The sequence below is a fragment of the Gallinula chloropus genome (assembly GCF_964237585.1).
Source record: "Gallinula chloropus genome assembly, chromosome: 2".
NCBI lineage: Eukaryota > Metazoa > Chordata > Aves > Gruiformes > Rallidae > Gallinula > Gallinula chloropus.
Window position 1 is genome coordinate 145944598 of NC_140086.1, and position 13275 is coordinate 145957872.

The 13275-nt window shown below is 41.7% G+C and overlaps 1 protein-coding gene across 1 annotated transcript in view; it reads right to left on the reverse strand.

Moving 5' to 3' along the window:
- Window positions 1-407: 407 nt before the first annotated feature.
- Window positions 408-13275, reverse strand: part of ABI1 (abl interactor 1) — an 80679-nt gene continuing 67811 nt past the window's right edge. Inside the window, exons 7-12 of the mRNA XM_084260689.1 lie at window positions 13245-13273; window positions 12122-12193; window positions 10322-10498; window positions 7473-7559; window positions 3128-3313; window positions 408-1451 (exon numbers count right to left, since the gene is read on the reverse strand). Coding sequence (XP_084116815.1) covers window positions 1276-1451; window positions 3128-3313; window positions 7473-7559; window positions 10322-10498; window positions 12122-12193; window positions 13245-13273 — 727 coding nt within the window. The 3' untranslated portion in view covers window positions 408-1275. The remainder of the gene's footprint in view (window positions 1452-3127; window positions 3314-7472; window positions 7560-10321; window positions 10499-12121; window positions 12194-13244; window positions 13274-13275) is intronic.

Consider the following 13275-nt stretch of genomic DNA (forward strand, 5'->3'; position numbering starts at 1 on the left):
ACCTGCCATCAGTGCATTCAATGCCTTCCTAGAAGTCTGGTTTGAAGGTCCAGACACATTCCTCTTGCAGTAACTATCGAGCACTACCACGTTCCTTCTGAGGCTCTCTAAGCCACAGAATGCATGGAACAGGGAAGTGTATCACCTCTGTCTCTTGCCCATGATCCCTTAACAGAGTGGTGAAGTTCCCACCAGGTTTGTTCTCCCGTGGTCACCGCTTGCAGCCAGCCTCTGTCTCTGCTCAGCTGGGCACAGCACAAGCCAGATACACGTTCCACTGAGAAATGTCAGATGCAGACGGTGTCCAACTTATTGCATCTAGATAACAAGACCCAATGAAGAATCCTCACTAAAACTAATTTTGGAAGGAAAGAACTTTTAAGAGTATGTATAAATGTGTAATTCAGGTTTCATATCTAATTTATTTGCCCTGTGTCAGTGATGAAGTCACATTACAAACATTTGCTTTTTAGTACATTGCCTGGGATAACACAGCCATGATTTTGCTACTTTAGCATTCCAAACTTCTTTGCCAAGCCAACCAACAAAGTAATGGACAAGACCTTTGGTTCACTTATATATTTATGAATGGAAAAAGTCATAATGTAAATTTACTCATTAAAAAAACTTGGGTACAAATTACACATACATAAGACCACCCATTTTTAGATTCACATGGACATCTTAGACCCAAACAACTCATTGTAATAGACTTTAGTGAGAATACTCCAGGTAAAGATTACAACAATTGGAAGCATCTTGGATTTTTAAAAAAGTATATTTCAATACATAAGTTTGTATGCATGCTTTAAACAAATATAGTTCAAGAATGAGCAAAGAGTCTAAACAAAAAGTAATATGACCAGCACTAACATTAAACTTCTCATCCAGATTTTAATATGTTAGTCTAACGTAGTGTTAGTTACCATGCTGTACTGAAAAATGTAATGGCACAATCTGATCATGGTTCATTAAATATTATACCCTACTTCCCCAGAATATTTAGGCTGGTCATAAAATTAACAATGCATAAGTAAATAAGTATAACCAGTTATAGACAGTTGCTTGTTTTACAAATTGCCATCAGTAAGACGTACTGTCTCCAGAGACTCAGAGAGATGGACATTCAATCATACCATTAAAACAGTATGGCCTGAAGAAATGGGCACGTGTTTTCTGAAAGTATGTTAAGACAATTCTGTAGCTTGTAATTACCCCTAGTAAGTAATCATGGTATGACTGAGTACGAGACCCAACCTGGAAAAGCAAAGGATTTTAATCGGCATAGTGCATGATTGATTCAACATAATTCCCAGGAAACAAGCCAGTGACTCGATTGCAAACTCCTTCATACCAGCCGTCATCGTTCTTCTTTATCACGTAAATGATTGCACCCTCCATAAACGACAGCTCATCGTCTTTGTCCTTTGTATAGTCATATATAGCAACAACTGTGGATTGAACAGGGACACGTTTAGCATTTGGTTCGTAGCACCACTATTCACATTTTTGAAGCACAGTTACTTTTTTGAAAAGACGAGTTTGCTCCCCTGGGATTTTCCATCATGAATTCAGATGCTTTCCCCACTGAACATTCCAAGTCCAGAAAATGAAATCTCACTTTTCTTACCACGTTAGCTACCAGTAAGGGGCTGGTGGTGCCTACACTGAATGCTCAGTTAGGCTACTGACAGAGGTACAGTTGAGACTGACACAGTAAAGCAGGGCATATGGACACTTAAAAGCTGAGCTGTGTAATAACTGGCTCCACGAGTGTGGCAGTCATTTCCGGTCAAAGAGCCTCAAAAGCACACAGAGCCTGTACTAGACTTGGTTGATTAGAGACAGCTTAAAAAAACCCCAATAAAAAAATCCTTCTGTAGAAATGGACCAACAGAAGAAAAAATCCACCCTACAGCCCCTGCAAGTACAAAGCACGACCCTCAGTGCCTGACTTCGTGTGCACAGCTGCCTACTGCCTCTGTACAGGAGGGCACGGTCTTTCCTGCAGAGCCCCTATGTAGTAGGGAGTTTTGGCATTACTTTCCAAGGAGCTGCAATGAGTGCAGGGATGAAAGTTACTGCAGGAAAGCACAGAAGCAAGTTTACAGCAACATTTGCTATTTTTCAGTACCTGCTTGGTAAATAGATTATTCTTACCAACCTCCAACTCACTGTGTGCAACTAACAAAGCAGAGCTCTCCCAAAGGAAAGTAAACATCACCACAATACTGGGGTTAAGAACTACCACTATGAATACAGAGACTTTGGACATCACAGCCTTACCCTTCAACATACAGATTTATGATTAGGGGTCGGCTTTATGAACTCCAAGAACCTGCTACTTTACATAAATATATTCTCAGAAATCTGATGTCTTGATGCCAAGCTATAATGATGTAGTGTATCAGTTACCTTCATCCCGTATGTGCTGCACACAGCCCAGCTAGGGAGGGGTGGTGGCATGCAACAATTCTGCCCAGGTGGGTATAACAGGTACCCCACCCCACTCCTTTGGCACCACAGTACCAGCCAGATCACAGGGACATGTGTTGACAACTCACTAACTGTCAGAACACAGACAGCAGGGGGAAATGGGCATCCCAGCAATTCATGGGAAGAGCCATTCACTACAAGAGTTCATACCTAAGCACAGTTCATAGCCTCCTGGTCAGGAGTCACCAGTGAGTCTCCAGGGAAGCCTCACTACATTTTATAGTTGAAAGTCTTGTAATCCACCCTAGCTGACTAATCTGATGGGAGGAACAGAGCCCGGACTTTTTGCAAGACACTTTCTAGATCAGCAATCCTGAAGCAGCTACAGACACAGCCCAGCATCTCAGCAAAGATGAAAGCCACCTGATTTACATCTGACTCTCATAATGAAGGATTTTTAAGGGTTTTTTTTAATCCATTCTAGAATGCTTGAAGGTATTTATAATCCTTCCAAAGAAGGATTATATTTTACCACATTAGGTGTAACCATAGACAAACTAAGGAAATAATAGTTTGAGTTCTGATTTAACAGGGACAATGGCTGTTTGCATTAGACCCAAGCCAAGTCATTCCCTTCAGATACCACTAGTCCTCTGATACTGCAGGCACAGAGTTGCCATGCTCCTCTTACCTTTCTCTATATAGTTTTTAGGTGCCCAAGCAGGATCTCCATCTGCGTAGGGATCGCTGTACTGCACAACAGCAGCCTCCTCGTCCTCGTAATCCACGGGGGGTGGGGGTGGAGGAGGAGGAGAGTCATCAAACATCGGCATCTCATCGGGAGGCGGTGGGGGGGGAGGAGTCGGGCTATCAGCAACTAGAAACGTTTGGAGATTATTTTTTTTTCTTCAATCAAAACAGCGTGAGGATGCAAACAAACCTGAGGCTGTACACTGCAAATAAAAGGGGTGGGGGACAACACACACAGCATGCACTACAGTAACATGCACCGATTAGAAACAGAGGCTTTGTGTTAACAGCTACAACATACAAACTACATTTGTTACTAGTGGCCAAATCTATGTGTAAATGCTACTTGAGTCAAAGCACATGCTGCAGGGCGTAAGCTGAACACCAGCAGAGAGGAAAGCGTCCTGCTCCGACGTCCATGCGCTGAGGGGCTAGCTGCAGCGGTTAGCTATGGGAGGACTCCGAGTGGCACCCTCTGAGCCAGGCAGCAACAGGCCTCTGGACTGGACCAGCAGCTTGATTATTTTCTAACAAATTCTTTGTCTGTAACAGTCAGTTTAATTTATTTCTGAACACTGCTTCCTTGGATTCCTGCTCTCTCAGAGATAGCATTAAGGAGACAAGAAGACCTGGCATGGATCATAAAATAGGGAAGAGACTAGTGTTTAAAATGTAACCAGGTAAAATTTAAGCCAAGTAAACCTTCTGCAGAAAAAAAGCTTTGTGCAGATCCTTACTTGCAGACTAGCTTGTGTGTGTGTGCACACATCCAGGATTCAATTAATAATGGAAAACTACAACAGGCAGCTGCTGCTCTTAGGGAAAAAGTGCTCAAGGAATTAAGTGTATAATCCAAAATGTCAGATCTCTGCCCTGCAATTCTCCAATCAGCAAAGTTACAACTTGCTTTGGGAAAGGGAAAAAAGAGAAAGGCATTATGGTACAAATCACTCTTAACATTCAAATTAGTTTTCAGTAACGTTCGCAGCAGCTGGCAGTGAAGTAGAGAGAGAGCACACTCAGATGCAAGACACCAACCTATTCCCTGGAAACTGTGGTCCACTACACACAGACCTAGGTGTAAGCACTATGAAGCCAAAAGTTACAGGAAGGAAGCTACTGTCACAAAATTCAACTTTGTTATACAGCAATACAGATGCAAGAGAAGTGTGGGAGTCTGTACACCGAATACAGAGTGCGCTCTGGAAGGAGCCTGACTAGAAGGAGCCATCAGGCTGGGCATGTGCTCCAGAACATGTAGCTCCAGCACAGCACACACACAACACTAATTTTCAGAAGAAAGTCAAGCTGTGGAGCAAGGCAAGAACAACACTGAGTGAAGCTTTAGCTGCTGCTAGTTAAAATGGCACTGGAGAACTCAGGTTTCTGTTTGCTTTAATGCTCTTCACTTTTGCCTGGTTACTACTCCGGCAGTGACCAACCTCTGCTTTTCAGCCACAGGCCCCTGACAGGGGCTTGAGCATTGCTCCCATGTCGCAGCTGGGTCAGGTGGCTACACTGGCATAGATGAAGGCAAACTCCTGCTTTGAGGGGAAGGAGCCAGCAGGAGCTGCTGCCTCAGCCCGGGTCCCAAGCCAGCTCTCTATCCCTTGAAGAGCTAATGCTGTGCTTCTCCTGCAAGCCCAGCTACTCCTCAACTTGCGGAGCTGAGCTGTGCACCCCACAGCTCTTGTGGTCAGTGAGACTGGCTGCCCCATATTAGTGATTCCTCTCCCATACAAAAGCCCATTTGTGTCACTTGGACACAGACTAACAAAGTCTTCTGCTGAGTGAACACTACGTCTTGCCCGTGTTACTGAACAGCACTCAGAGGCAGCTTCATTAATCCACCACAGACACATGACAACACTGTTTATGAATGGATTGGTTTTGTGCAGTAGTTTCTGCACATCTCTTACAAAAATTATTTCTCCCCTTGATTTCTGTCTGCAGTCAGGATAAAAAACAAACCAGTACTGAAACAACAACCCTGTGAGATCTTGAGAAATCCTTACCTTCAGAAATAAAAGGTTGTATTTATTCAACAGTGAAGTTGCTTATTTGAAAAGACGACAGGGCAGGAAATGCAAGTGTGAAAGCACCAACGCAGACCCTAGCTGAGATGCAGTGCAGAAACTGCATGCTTATGGGAAACAACTGAAACAATTTAACTTCACATTTAAACAAGGGGAGATAATGCAACAGAAAATTAGACAAGTGCCACCCCACAGAAGATTTCCCCCCACCGCCTCTTAGATTTTAGGCTAGACTCTTCTAAACTTAAAACAGGCAAACTTTAGAATAGCAGTGCTTTTTCTAGGGGAGTTAAAAAAAGCATACAGAAACCACACTAAATGAGAAAGGATAAAAGGACCAGTATTTATACAGCTCCAAAAAGAGACATCTTTTCTTGTATAGATTCACATCGCTGTTCTTTAAAAGGAGACCAGCAGACTCCTTTTGAAAGGACTGGGTGTGACAGTACAGCAATTTACATCCAACCAGTTGTCTCTGGGCACCAGACACACTGGCAAACCTCTCTGAAGGAGATACCCACAGTTTGGGCACAGGGCGCAGGAAAAAAGAATAGGGTTGCATAGCTTCTAAGACCTCTGTCCTTGTTCTGAGAGAAGTCCACAGAGCAGAGGATGCTGCTTTCCAAGCCCACAGATCTATATAAGGAAAAGACAAGCCTACACACACGTCTCCCTAACTCAACTCCCCCGTAGACTTCTCGCAGAAGGAGGCAGATGAAAGTCTAGCACACAATGCCAAAACTCAACAACAGCCTCTACAGCCAGTTTTGCTGAGCGTCCGTATGCACAGACTGCACACGAAGCCCTGCCTCCCGAATGAGGCGGCAGCAGCTCGAAGCCATACTCATTACATAACTTTCAAACCCAAGGGACTGTTAAAAGAAAGAAAATAAAAAGAACAATTCCTAAGATCAGATTTCAAGCTTGAGCTATTTTTGCTGCAATCTCATTCACCAGTCAGCTTGCATTTTGTTGTTGCACACGCAAATAAGGCTGTCCCTTTCACCTCCACTCTCCCAAGGGCTGTGTTATCTCCAGGAGGACAACACTTGGAACAATTCAGAAGCAGGTGTCAATTTTCTCAAGTTTATCTGAAAGTGAAGACATTCTGTAACCTTCATCTTCATTATGTTTACCCCTACACTTTGAATGTGGAAAGGTTCATCAACGCAAGTTTGTGGCATGCAACATGATTCTTACTAATTACCTAGTGCAACACCAAATACATTATTTTTGAGTAAGAACCAAAGAGGTCCCCTGATTTCCAGGGACATTCTCAAAACATGGCCATTTAAAAGCTCTAGTAAGAAGCTGAAGAACAGCACAAGTCAGATCTGGGGGGCCCTAAATGTGTGCTGGAGCTATATAGCCACTATGGTGTGGCAGCCCCTGAGATTCTAGCAAGCTTCACTACAGCTCCATCAAATATTATATACTTACTTCATGCCCTATCTATATTGCATCCATTCTGTTGTTAAAAGAACCACAACACACTCCCACACCAAAGATGTCCCTAGATTTGCAATGGGACTTTACACCTGCCCTAGCACCTGGGACAGTAACACTCACCTGACGTGAATCGAGCAGGAAGGGGAGAAGCAGAGTTACCAGTACAGAACCCCTTGCAGCACAGATCATGGCCATGGAGCATATCTTTTGCAAACCTAACAAGCAGAGTTATACTGCAAGAAGCTCACTAGGAAAATCTGGCTAGCAACCAGAGAGATGGAGGATGAAAAGCTACTGGGAGGAGAAATACCTTACAAGCTCCTTAGTAATGGCATTAGATCATAAGAACGTACATTTTCAATCGATTGTACAGCTTTCTGAAAATTACTACAGTATTAGAATGAGTGGCTACACAGTAATATTTTGACAGTCTACATAAGCCTTTCTAATAAAAGCTAATCAATTATCCCTAGTGAAAAAGCCTCAGGCAGGATGATTCAACATGAAAATAATATTTTTAATTAAGATACATTTCTGCAGTCACGACAAGCATATGCCACATTTCACACTGTACTTCTATAATAATTTTGCAGTTCAGAACTTAAGTGGGTCAGTAATAATCATGCACGTGTTATAAAATATTGAAGAGTGTGCCCTTCAGCTCCAATAGCATATTGACACTAGAATGCAAGATGGTATTAGCTTCTGGAAAAGGAAACAAAATAGAGTCTGACTTGCCAGCCATGCATGCTAGAAGAAAGTAGGCTCTACCCTTTAACAGCTCAGCTCGTCCAAACTTACTGTTTTCCTGCACCCTGGCCACGAAGCCTGTGAGAGGTATCTGTGGAGTCAACTGAGGCATAGGGGGAGGGGGTGGAGCAATAGAAACTGGTAGCAACACACACACCATATTGGGAAAGTCAAACAGACAAAGGAAAAAAAGGAAAAAAAAAAAAGAAACAAACAAAAGCAGCCGTCAGTAACAAGGACCACAAAACAAAGTATGTAAAGAACACCACCACACACACAAACCTTCTTCAAGCTTGTGTTTCCAACAAGGCTGAATTCACAGTTAGCCAACTGAGGACCAAAAAGCAAAGAGCTGAACAAAAACCAAGCACAGGCTGTGGATGCTCACAGGGTGTGTGTGTGAAAGGACACACTCTGCTTCATGTGCACAGCACATAGAACTGAGCTTTTCGTCTTGCTGCCAAATAAGAGTTATTCAAATTTAGTTATCTTTTGTCATATAGTAGTTATCTTCTCAAAGTACACTACCAGAAGTAGAGGTGATGTTTTGCAGGATTCTGGACAACTCTAAAGTAAGAGTAGAGCGCTACATCAAGTGCAGCAAAGCAGCACTGCCATAGAGGAAAGACAACCTCTTTACAAGGGCAACAATGCTGCAACATCAATACTTAATACTCAAACAGAGAGCACCCCTTGGATTTTTGTTCTGCTGGGGCAGGGGACAGTGTCTTGGCTTACTATGGTTTTGTATTAGATAGAAAAAGGGACCTTGTCACTTGTTGGTAGGAAATACATATGGTTCTGGAGCAGAATGGAGCTTTATTTTAAACTATTAAGTATTCGGTGGTTAGAAGGCACTCAGCAGCCAACTGGCAAAGGCTTCAACAGCTACAACTGGCCCTACTAGCTCACAGAGCTCCCCAGGAAGCACTTACAAGCTTGTCTTCTCTGAAGTATGTATGTTTCTGGTGAGTAAGGAGATAAGACGCATAGCATCAGTGCTCAGAGATGCTGGGCTGGCAGCTTTCCTAGGGGTAGGAAGGAGGCATGGTAGAATGTGCCATTCCTAGTGTCAGCTCTGGCGGGGTGTCTCCCCATGAAGCAGGGGGAAAGAAAGAGAAAGAAAAAAGAAAAAAACCCCAAAACATCAACTCATTTGTTTATACTGTGTCCCTTCTCAGTGGAACTTCTCTTGGCCTGAAGCAGACAAATTGCTGTGAAGGTGGGAATTCAGCAGGGTAACCCAGTTGGAAACAAACTTGAAAGAGGTTCTGTAATTCCAAGTAAGCAACAATTTTAAATAAGGCCATAACTAAGATTAATGGTTGGTGAATAAAAATGGAGCATTTAGTTCATCACAAAACCAATAATAAACTGTATGGGAGAAATGATCAATAAGAGACACAAACAAACAGATTTCTCACAAAATTGAAGTAAACATCTAAGAAAAAAATAAAAAGAGTATTCGTTAGCATGAAAAGTAAAACCTTAAGGAAACATGGGACCAGAATTTAATGTCAAGACAGTAGCATTAAAAAATTAAAATGATCACCAGGTACAGCAACAGAGGAAAACAGTTTAAGGTAGAAAAACACACCCATCAAAATACTGTTTAAAAAATGCTGACAATCAGTATTTTGAAAACACCAGAGAAAGTAGATTAAGGAACAGCACCTGCATTTGAGCAAAAAATTGCTTTGGACAAATGTATATGTTCAGAAACAGCGGTGTGCACAGCATTTAAGACAACTGAACTATTTCCAGGAGTAAAGCTCTGTTTATTCAACAGAACACCACTGTTCAAACAGAAAGGAGTTTCTGTTGTTATGGTGACTTAATTTGGGGGAACAAGAGTGTGGAGGAAAATGAAGGGCCAGTGTGGGTGAGAAAGAGTGGGAGGAAAATCAGGACTGGAGAAAAAAAGATAGGTATGGTTTCTGTACGTAAAAATGCTTTCTGATAAATGTAATACTTCTAAACCACTGAGAAAACTCTTCACCTCTATCTCAAGCACTTTATATGCATATATATATATTATTAAAAAAAATAAATATCACTCTGAAGCTTAAAGCATGCTGAAGAACACCACCAGAAACCGTTAGAGGACTGTCACTCCTCTATATGTATCATCGAATCAAAATCTATAGAAACGGGAAGGAAGAAGTTTCTTGATAAAGACAGCTTTCTACCAATGCTCAAGTAGATCCTTCTTTTGCAACTCTTTCTGCAGCGAAGCTCATTTGCCCTGGAAGGTAGGTAGGCAGGATGCTGCTGACTAAAACCTGCTCATTTGCCCTGTAGTAGCCCTCCCTTCATTTTCACCTACACTACTACTAGTGTGGAAGCATAGAGAAATCTGCTAAAAAGTGAGAGACCAAGCTCTTCTTTAACAGTCAAGATCAAAAGCAAGAACAAAGGAGAAACTAGGAATCAGGAAAGAATTTAGGAAAGGGACAGAGACTGGGAAGAACTGTGTAATGGGAGAAGTTTGTTATGCAAGCACTGTGGTCTGACAGCACTTGCTTGCCACTAGCCCAGTAGTGGAGGCTCTGAGCTACAACCATATTAGGACTCCTGCAAAAAAAATCTGTTTTTAGTTTATGTTCTCCAAGCACACCTGAAATGTTAAGTATAATGTGCCTATAATTAGACAGGCAGTCATAATAATTTGTTGTCATGAGTAGCAGCAAACAAGTCATAGGGGAAAAAACCCAGTATAATTGCATATAGTGCAATCACTGTACAACTTCAATACGATTTTTCTTGTTTGTTTTTCCTTCTATTTTAGGAAAGAAAGCAGTAATTTGATTGATGCTCTTTATAAATGAATTAAAATGCCATGCATGCTTTTACAATAATTTTGCTCAAAACAGTTGTGATTTCAGAGCTCAGAAGCTTACTTGAATTTTGAGAATAAAGAGGCCCGCCATTAACATGAGGTTGAGCAGAAAATGGGGCAGTCACAGAAGGGTTCCGTCTGTATCCACCAGAAGATGCTGAAGAAGTGGTAGAGTTGTGTCGAGAGATTTGCCTGGTCATTGTGCCATACTGGGAACCAGGAGCTGAACCCGGAGCAGCTGAAAAGTATTAGCCAGAGGAACCACGGGAGAGACTTAAGCAGAGCATTACTTGGGACAGACAGCAGAAAACAGAAAAAAGCCCAGAACATGGGAAACACTTGATTACAGTCTCCAATAATTCAAGGCCAGTAACAGGAGATTAACAGAAAACAAACACCCCTGTTATAACCAATAATGAGAAAACACACATAGGACATAAACCAACATTCATATAAAGGGCATTTGAGAAATGCTGATAACTACTTTGAGAGACCGGGTTGGACTGAATCACCTTCCAACTCCTAAGCATCTCTCAATTATGCTACATGCAATACCCTTTATTAAAAAGCACACAGAAAAAAAAATAAATCACATTCTGCTCAAAGCAAATGTTTTCCATTGTGAACCAGAACTTGTCTCCAATCTAATATAAAAAGACACTCCAATAAAACAGTAAAACAAATGTCATAAGCTTCAGACACTTGGCACATTTATCAAACATATTTGCTAGTTGCACTTTTACATTGATGGAATTTGCACTAACAAATCAGAATCACCAGTGCCAGCTGACAGAAAGACATGTCACTCGTTCTTCAGAACGAGCACCCGTTTTTACCTTTCACATGCTTGCTGAACTGACTTCAGGGTTAATAAAACAATTTAAGTTCTCTTTCAGATTAATCTTGACACAGAAAAGGATCCCACCTTGCAAACTAGTGAATCTCACACGTTGAGGTCACATGGATCAATGCAATTTTTAAATGCAAAAATTGTTTGGCAATAAAATGTATTGTGCTTTTATATACATATGTATATATCTTACATAAATATATACAAAAGCATGTGCGCACACACACACACAGACTGTGTGATCAGAAGTCTGTGGTTCTGTAATGCTATCCAAAGTCACTTTCGCTTAACACTTCAGTAAGGGAAAGTGCAAAGGGTTATGTGGGTCAAAGCCTCCAAAGCTAGTTTCATAACACCATCAATGAACTTTGTCATCAGCCTGTGACAGGAAAAGGAGGGGGGATATTTTTCCTGCCGGTTTTGAAAAGTACTACTGTTAGATCCCATCCTAACAGCCACATGTAACGCTTGAGGCAGTTTTTCAAGAACTGCTAGTACGCATCCTCAAGACTTCGAGTCTGCCAACAGCCTGCAGCATTACAGAATCAAACCCAAGCCATTGTGACAGACACTTCTCCTTTTCAATCACCTTACGCCCAAAGGATAGAATACATACAGCAGCCTACACCATCAGCTACCATTTTTAAGCCAGAGTGCAACTGCTGTGACTTAGTTTCAGCTGCAAGAGCGATACAGCTGTATGCCAACATTCAAGCTGATTTTGAATTCTTATACATCAGAGTAACTGGATCTTAGCTTTATTGGGAACAGAGATTTGAAGTACCCCCAGTACCTCATGCATTTACCTTCAGAGGCTTTAACCACAGGAAATTAGTGAAGATTAGATTTGATTAAAAACAACAACAAAATCACCCCAGAATTTCTTTTTGTACTGAAATCATGTAATCCCACTCCAGAAGAAAAAAACACCCTTACTAAGTTCATTAGGAAGAGATGATTATTGATTATGCAGCATGACTGCAATCACTTCAGCACTGACACAAGTCTCACCTATCATCGGGAGAGGTGGTGGCAGTGGTGGTGCTGTCGGGGCTCCAGGAGGAGGAGGAACAGAAATGTGTGCTAATAAAATAGTTTATATTCCTAATTAGCCCATATAGTTAAGAAACCCCATCCAAAACCCACACTAGATAAGAACACCTGGGCACTTGATAGGCTTCCCAAATAAATACAGAAATTCAACTGCTCCTACACAAGGTTCTGAACTAGCAGATCTTTATTCCCATTGATTATTATGGGATGCCAGACAATAGTCAAATTTCATGTCTATTTGTATTACTGCAGGATCAGAAACACCTGGAAAAGGAAAGCCTGTATGTGTGTAAGAATGAAGACTCATCATCTGAGGAACAGAGATCTTAGAGGTGCAATAGCAAAATCACATTACACCAAGACTCTACTGTTTTCTTGTGCAAATTAGCTCTATGTGCTTACAAAATACACTAAGAGTAAAGTAGTGCCTGAGTTGGTTTATGACCAAGATAATCCTGCCAGTTTATAATAAAGCAGGATCCTACACATTCTCACTATTCATTATTCTTGAAGACAAGGGAGTATGCTTTTGATGCCAAGAGATCCTGCATGGTTCTCTCTTACACACACTAGTTCTCCTGCCTCTCTCAGTGAACTCCAGCACAGCTTCGTAACTTCAGACTTTAATTATAGCATAAACAACACTGGTAGATAAGCCTGAATTCTACTGACGGTGTTTTTGTAGGTCAGCTACTGCATTTTATTTGAAGTAAAGACTTATTTAATTAAGAACATGGGTATACCATCATCGACAGATTAAGGTAGCAGGGTATTTCAAGAAACATTACCCATCAAACACGTCCATAGTTGCTGCTGCTTCTCAGGGCATCCAAAAATGCCAAGATACCCTCACTCCTCCTATCCCCTTCCCCGCCTTGATTATCTTGTAAAAGCAGGGACTGCCTGAAGCGCTTTAAACTATCTGCTATTCTATAGTGATTTCTGCAAGCCATTTTGGTAAAGAATTAAAACTTTTAATGTCCTTCTGCACTCATAAGCTATTTCAGGACAGTTTCTACCCCATCATATTCAGTCAAAATCCCTCTGTAAACACAAGTAGCAGGGGAAGAGTGCCACGTACCTGGTCCAATGGTTGGCGGTGAAGGTGTAGG